Source organism: Corticium candelabrum, chromosome 16, assembly GCF_963422355.1.
Source record: "Corticium candelabrum chromosome 16, ooCorCand1.1, whole genome shotgun sequence".
Lineage (NCBI taxonomy): Eukaryota > Metazoa > Porifera > Homoscleromorpha > Homosclerophorida > Plakinidae > Corticium > Corticium candelabrum.
In genome coordinates this window covers 566,683-574,182 of record NC_085100.1, presented here as the reverse complement: position 1 = coordinate 574,182, position 7,500 = coordinate 566,683, and the positions used below count along the sequence as shown (strand labels likewise).

Sequence of the window (7,500 nt, the reverse complement as noted above, 5' to 3'; positions counted from 1 at the left end):
TCTAAGCAATTAAGCTTTTAGGTAAAGTAGATCATCCAGATGCCACGACTTGAAGATCTCAAAGTAAGCTTATTAAATTAATTAACTAAGAAAGCAAGTGGCATCTAATTGTGCGGAACACTAACACTTTTCCACCCATAGCAGCCCCTCACCATGCTTTCGCAGCTGGTGTTCATGTGCAAGTTGGTGTATACGTTTACATGTTAGCGAAGTGCACGTGTCATGTCGGCGTCGCAGAGAACTATTGAGTCTTTTTTTACGAGCAATGTTGTTGAAGGTCAGAACACCTGCATTGTGGAAAGAAAACGAGCAGCAACTGATGAAGCACAGGACGACTGAAGTAGATCGCCAGTGGCTAAATGATTTCCCATGGCTTCTGTAGTAAGGCAGAAAAGGAGACAGGCATTGCTGTGCTCTCTTTGTCGAAAGACACAATCTAGGACTAAAAGATGTGCACTAGGGAAAGCTATTTGGATTAATATCCATGTAAAACAATCACTCGCCAAAGTCTACTAGAGCATGAAAGCCGCTCGTGCCATGAATCGGCTATCTCTAGAGAAGCAACCCGCGCACTGTCAGGCAAGGATGACGAAATTTCTAGAGCTTGACGCAGTTGACTCTCATTGATCTGTAAATTATAGTTTCAACTGCCATTAGGCGTGGCATTTGGTAACGCCCACTTCACGGAGTATTCCGCTCTGCCTTCTAAGATTTCTGGGGAGAACACTGAATATAGCACAAGAAATTAAGTAAAATGTAATTTTTATATCAACAGCTAATGAACAAAATAATTTCAAACAAAAATCCATACATTGAATTCAATTACCAGTAGTAAGACATGGCACTGTCTACATACGTACGTATGTAACTGTGTGTAATAGCTGTATAGAATAAGATGACAAAAATGGTGTAATGAAAGCACGACACTTTTTAGTACTCCAACATCCTCACATTTCAATGTCTGATTGTGCGGCCCTATAGAATGTAAAATACCTAAACTGCTCGCTTACACACTCGCTTCACTCATCGCTCTCAACACAGCACAAATTCTTAATTAATTAATTTTTATTTAATTTACATAAAAGGCGCGCACCCATTCACACTCTCTCTCGCATCTCTCGCCCGTTTGCCTCCTCCTTCTGATGAGTTTGAGTCGCTTTTTGTCTGTCCATCCACAGAACTCGCCGCTGTGTGGGTGTCTTCGTCGTTTCTGTAACGATTTCGAGATCAACACGTGTAGGAGATTGTTGTATTTGTTCTGCAGTTGTTACTTTCTTCTTTTGTTCTCTGAGAGTTGTTTGACGCTTTCCCGCCTTGATCTATTCATGCTTGTCCGCGCAGCCTCGCAGTTTGTCTCGCGTAGCCCGACCTTGCTGCCGCGTCTGAGCACCCTTGCGATTCAGACCACTATGCGCACAAAAACTTGATTTCTAACTGAAACATTCTAGATATCATAGTAAATGCAAAAAAAATAAAAACCTTTTTGAGAAAATTATGGGTATGTAGGGATGGGTATGTACTTAGTCATGCTCATCTCCTACATCACAATCCAGTACTGTGAGTGTCACACAATGTCATGACTGCTGCGTTTTAGATTGAAACCACCGCAAGCAATTAATTGAGGCTAAAAGATTGTGACGTAGGAGATGAGTATGACTAAGTACATACCCATTCCTACGCACCCGTCTTTACATGCCCTACATGCCCGTCCCTACATGCCCGTCCCTACATGCCCGTCCCTACATGCCCGTCCCTACATGCCCGTCCCTACATGCCCGTCCCTACATGCCCGTCCCTACATGCCCGTCCCTACATGCCCGTCCCTACATGCCCGTCCCTACATGCCCGTCCCTACATGCCCGTCCCTACATGCCCGTCCCTACATGCCCGTCCCTACATGCCCGTCCCTACATGCCCCTCCCTACACATACGCATCCCTACATACCCATCCCTACATACCCATCCCTACATACCCATCCCTACATACCCATCCCTATACATACCCATCCCTACATACCCATCCCTACATACGTATACCCATCCCTATACATACCCATCCCTATACCTACTCATCCCTATACATACCCATCCCTACACATACCCATCCCTACATACCCATCCCTACACATACGCATCCCTACATACCCATCCCTACATACCCATCCCTACATACCCATCCCTACATACCCATCCCTACACATACCCATCTCTACACATACCCATCCCTACATATACCCATCCCTACATACCCATCCCTACATACCCATCTCTACATACCCATCTCTACATACCCATCCCTACATACCCGTCCCTGTACATACCCATCCCTACACATACCCATCCCTACACATACCCATCCCTACACATACCCATCCCTACACATACCCATCCCTACATACCCATCCCTACACATACGCATCCCTACATACCCATCCCTACACATACCCATCCCTACACATACCCATCCCTACACATACCCATCCCTACACATACCCATCCCTACATACCCATCCCTACACATACGCATCCCTACATACCCATCCCTACATACCCATCTCTACATACCCATCCCTACATACCCGTCCCTATACATACCCATCCCTATACATACTCGTCCCTATACATACTCGTCCCTATACATACCCATCCCTACACATACCCATCCCTACATACCCATCCCTATACATACCCATCCCTATACACATACCCATCCCTATACACATACCCATCCCTACATACCCATCCCTACACATACCCATCCCTACATACCCATCCCTACATACCCATCATCATTTTCTCAAAATGTTTTTATATTTTTTAGAAATGACGCGTGCAGCTTGGGATTCCATACTTTGACTGATGTACTGTACCGGTAATAACATTGATTGCATGACTAGAAACAACTTTCATGCATCTTGCACGGAAGTCTACACGATCACATTCACATGCACAGAGACAGCACCCCATTGAGCATCGTCGTACTGTTCAACTACACGCAACTGTAAACTTTGGTAAGTATTTGTTAGAACTCTGTCATGAAAGTAAAGCAAACTTCTCAGTTAGACTACGTATCTACGACTGGTAGCCGTCGTTTGGCGATCGTGGTCAAGACATACAATTGCACTGCCGTGTATTACAACTGCGAGGCTGGGGTTCAGGGATTCGGGGTCCGGGGTTTGGGGGCTCGGGGTTCGGGATTCTGGTGTCGAGGGTTCGAGGTTCGGAGGTTCGGGGTTCGGAGTTCAGGGTTTAGGGTTCGGGGTTCGGGGGTTCGAGAATTCGGGGTTCGGGGTTCGGGGGTTTGGGAGTTTGGGGTTCGGGGTTTGGGTTCGGGGGTTCGGGGTTCGGGGTTTGGGGTTCGGGTTCGGGGGTTCGAGGTTTGGGGTTCGAGTTCGGGGTTCGGGGTTTGGGGTTTGGGGTTCGGGGTTCGGGGGTTCGAGAATTCGGGGTTCGGGGTTCGGGGGTTCGGGAGTTTGGGGTTCGGGGTTTGAGTTCGGGGGTTCGGGGTTCGGGGTTCGGGGTTCGGGGTTCGGGGTTCGGGGTTCGGGGTTCGGGGGTTCGAGGTTTGGGGTTCGAGTTCGGGGTTCGGGGTTTGGGGTTTGGGGTTCGGGGTTCGGGGGTTCGAGAATTCGGGGTTCGGGGTTCGGGGGTTCGGGAGTTTGGGGTTCGGGGTTTGAGTTCGGGGGTTCGGGGCTCGGGGTTCGGGGTTCGGGGTTCGGGGTTCGGGGGTTCGAGGTTTGGGGTTCGAGTTCGGGGTTCGGGGTTTGGGGTTTGGGGTTCGGGGTTCGGGGTTCGGGGTTCGGGGGTTCGGGAGTTTGGGGTTCGGGGTTTGGGTTGGGGGGTTCGGGGTTCGGGTTGGGGGGTTCGGGGTTCGGGGTTCGGGGTTCGGGTTGGGGGGTTCGGGGTTCGGGGTTCGGGGTTCGGGGTTCGGGGTTCGGGGGTTCGAGGTTTGGGGTTCGAGTTCGGGGTTCGGGGTTTGGGGTTTGGGGTTCGGGGTTCGGGGGTTCGAGAATTCGGGGTTCGGGGTTCGGGGGTTCGGGAGTTTGGGGTTCGGGGTTTGAGTTCGGGGGTTCGGGGTTCGGGGTTCGGGGTTCGGGGTTCGGGGTTCGGGGTTCGGGGGTTCGAGGTTTGGGGTTCGAGTTCGGGGTTCGGGGTTTGGGGTTTGGGGTTCGGGGTTCGGGGTTCGGGGTTCGGGGGTTCGGGAGTTTGGGGTTCGGGGTTTGGGTTGGGGGGTTCGGGGTTCGGGTTGGGGGGTTCGGGGTTCGGGGTTCGGGGTTCGGGTTGGGGGGTTCGGGGTTCGGGGTTTGGGGTTCGGGTTCGGGGGTTCGAGGTTTGGGGTTCGGGGTTCGGGGTTCGGGGGTTCGGGGTTCGGGGTTCGGGGTTTGGGGTTCGGGGGTTCGGGGGTTCGGAGTTCGGGGTTCGGGGTTCGGGGTTCGGGGTTGGGAGTTGGGGGTTGGGGGTTCGGGGGTTCGGGGTTCGGGGGTTCGGGGTTCGGCGTTCGGGGGTTCAGGGTTCGGGTTCTGGTGTCGAGGGTTCGGAAGTTCTTGGGTTTGGGGTTCGGGGATCTGGGATTTGGGGATCGGAGTTCGGAGGTTCGGGGGTTCGAACGAGCTGCCCGCCCAGCTGAGCCGCATAATCGCATACCCGTACTTTTTTTCTAGCCTGCGTAGTTTAGCTAGTGATAAGTTTGTAGACGCGTGTCTATGACATATCTAGTTAGAGATGTTAAGTAACAACACAGTCACAGACGCGATCACAGTACGTATGACATTGACGATGTGCGTCATGATTACTGTACATGTGCGTGTACCGTAATCTTTGCATACACAGCTCTGAGCTCTAGCCTCGCAATTCAGACCACTATGAGCACGCAAACTTGATTTGTAATTTGACTGTAAAATCGGCAAATATGCACCTTAATTAGATACTCGTAATTATCTTCAATACTGGTGTGTGTGTTTGTTTGTTTGTTTGTGTGTGTGTTTGTGTGTGTGTGTGTGTGTGTGTTTGTGTGTGTGTGTGTGCGTGTGTGTGTGTGTGTGTGTGTGTGTGTGTGTGTAAATGTGTGGCACACCCACTTTCTACTGTCTAACTCAGCAATGAATAATTTATATTTTGTTATAAATAATGCTCAGCATATCCCTAGCATCTACTGGCTGTCATCACAAACACACCAATACTCTAACGTCTGACAACACACTTGTATCGTCTTCTTCTTTCTCGCTCGACCCGGACTTTGCGATTTGGGCAACGGCGATCGTTGATGCAAAACTGAGGTGTGTGACCGTAGAACTCCACCATTTCCTATACCAGCAGGACTCCATGGAATACGAATATCAGGAGACGGTGGACGAGATCGCGATTGATGCTCAACATGTTCCTTCTTATCTTTCCAAGTTTGGTACGCTGTTGCATTCTTCTCTTTTCGTTCCTCGATTGCCTTGCGTTTGTCCTCCTCCTCTTGACGTTTTTCTCTCTGCACTCGTCTGTGCTCTTCCTTTATTCTTTCTTCCTTAGTAGCACACCTGAATACAACTATTTGAAAGAAAGTTTCGATTGGTTTACATTCTGCTTCTCACCATTTGTCATATGTCTTCCTGTTCTCTTCTTTCTTCTTTTGAACTTCAGCTTCCTTCATTTTTCTTTCTTCACATTTTTGCTGAAATATTTCTGAGTGTTGTTTTGTTATGAAATCGTCTTTCTTTTCTTTCCATGATTTGAACAACACGTTTGATTCATGTGCTTGTGTCTGCTCCTTTTCCTTTTTCTCGATCTCCTTGTGTTTCAATACCATCTTTTCAGTCTTCAGTCTCTCCTTCAGTTTTTCAGTTTTCTTCTCTTTCCACGTTTCAAATGCTCGTTGTGAGTCGACTTCCTTTTCTTTCATTGTCCTTGCCAGCTCTTCTTTTTCTTTCTTTTGTTTTCCCAACTTCTCATTTCTCTCTTGTTTCTCTCGTTCATCCTTCTCAGTCAACCATTGCGCATAAATTGCTTTCCTCATTGTCGATGAATCAGCCCAAGTATTCTCCTTCACGACAGTCACTTGCCTGTCCTTGTCAGCATTGAAAGTTGCATCCGTATTGTCAGACCTCTTCACTGTGTTTCTACTGGCTTGATGAGGCTGAAATGTCACGTGCCTGACTGAAGCTGTTGCTTGCTTTCTGGCAGCCCATTCTTCAAATGCAGCAGCTCTTACACTTCTAGAGTCACTAAATGACACTTCAACTTGCCGGTTGTCATCTCGTCTTTCCTCATCTAGTGTCGATGTCTCTGATACAACAGTTTCTTGCATTGAAGACGTTCTCATCTCGTTAGCATTACTTCCACGTTGTCCTGCTAACATGTTCCTATTACCTTCTCTCCTTTCATCTCTCCACTCCAGTATGTGTGGTGTGTATGATCTCTGTACATGTTGTGTCGCTTGTGTGTAGGCGCCTTCGTATTTCGCTGCGATCGATGAAGCAGGAGAACGTGTTGCTAGCGCCAGATGACGACTAATAACCTCCTGCTTTCTACCTTCATACGGTTTATGTTGATGTTTCTCTCTTGTTGAATCTGTAGTACTACTAGTACTATTAGTAGTAAAACTAGGAACGTCGCGTTTCTTTCTCTCAATCTCGACGTCAACTGGTGATGCACTCTGAGATGGACTCTTCTTGTAAGACTTGGTTCTGATCATTAACGCTCTCGTTGCCTTTCAACAAAATAAAAAATCGACGGAAAGCCTCTCACCATAACAACGCACGCGCAAACCAGCGTTACCGCGGCAACGTTGATGTAATGGACGACCGTCTGATGCCCGTGGCTCCTCAAGTGACAATTCCTCAACTTGGAGAGCGGATATTGCGGATAAAAAAGGCTCCAGAGATTGTTAATAAATCTACCTACAATCTAGAGAAGGAGATGGTAGCTATCCCGGCCTTGTATTTACGTGAAATCAGCAGAGACTTCACATTCACTGAAGATGTTGTTAGAGAGAGAGGACCGGAGACTTTGCCTTATCTCTTTTATCCTGAAGCTGAACTATTTCAGACAAGAGACTTACTTCGCAGTCAAACCAAATACAAGCGTTCTACAGGACGGCAAACTCCACGTTCTCACAATCCGCGTCATTTCTTCCAAGGAGAAAACTTCGAAACGCATACAAACTCGAGACAAGACTCTAATAAAACATCTCAGCAAACTCAACGCTCACACACATCAAAAACCAGGGAGAAAACGAAGGGAGTATCAAGTCACGTGACTCCCTCATCATCCCATTCACATGCCTATCTCTCACTTAACGATGACAAAATATGGGAAGAAGTTATTTTGACAAAACTTAGTCACTCGTCTGCTGAACGTCTTGCAAGCAGAGGGTCAGGAGATACAAGAGAACGACGCCTTCATGTTGGCAGAGAGACAAGAGAGAGGGAAAATGTAAATGCTCCTCAATCTCACAAGCGCGGCAACTCTCATGCAGCTTATGATGAACCAACACTAGGTCTCACGTGTTACACA

General features: G+C 48.3%; 4 protein-coding genes across 4 annotated transcripts in view; 2 read left to right on the top strand and 2 right to left on the bottom strand.

Moving 5' to 3' along the window:
* The window catches only part of LOC134191837 (uncharacterized), an 8,447-nt gene extending 7,085 nt beyond the window's left edge, over positions 1-1,362 (bottom strand). Inside the window, exons 1-2 of the mRNA XM_062660462.1 lie at positions 1,272-1,362; positions 1,094-1,210 (exon numbers count right to left, since the gene is read on the bottom strand). Coding sequence (XP_062516446.1) covers positions 1,094-1,210; positions 1,272-1,327 — 173 coding nt within the window. The 5' untranslated portion in view covers positions 1,328-1,362. The remainder of the gene's footprint in view (positions 1-1,093; positions 1,211-1,271) is intronic.
* Positions 1,363-3,035: 1,673 nt separating this feature from the next.
* LOC134192398 (uncharacterized) lies at positions 3,036-4,627 on the top strand. Its single transcript, XM_062661138.1, has 2 exons — positions 3,036-3,226; positions 3,277-4,627. The coding sequence occupies exons 1-2, from the start codon at positions 3,036-3,038 to the stop codon at positions 4,625-4,627; spliced, it is 1,542 nt and encodes a 513-aa protein (XP_062517122.1).
* A 440-nt stretch (positions 4,628-5,067) lies between these two features.
* LOC134192102 (uncharacterized) lies at positions 5,068-6,758 on the bottom strand. Its single transcript, XM_062660791.1, has 2 exons — positions 5,580-6,758; positions 5,068-5,525 (listed from the first exon to the last, which is right to left on the bottom strand). The coding sequence occupies exons 1-2, from the start codon at positions 6,677-6,679 to the stop codon at positions 5,150-5,152; spliced, it is 1,476 nt and encodes a 491-aa protein (XP_062516775.1). The 5' UTR covers positions 6,680-6,758; the 3' UTR covers positions 5,068-5,149.
* LOC134192101 (HEAT repeat-containing protein 4-like) overlaps positions 6,679-7,500 on the top strand; it is a 9,940-nt gene continuing 9,118 nt past the window's right edge. The window contains exon 1 of the mRNA XM_062660790.1: positions 6,679-7,500. This exon is cut by the window's right edge and continues 243 nt beyond it. Within this exon, the coding sequence (XP_062516774.1) occupies positions 6,781-7,500 (720 nt within the window). The 5' untranslated portion in view covers positions 6,679-6,780.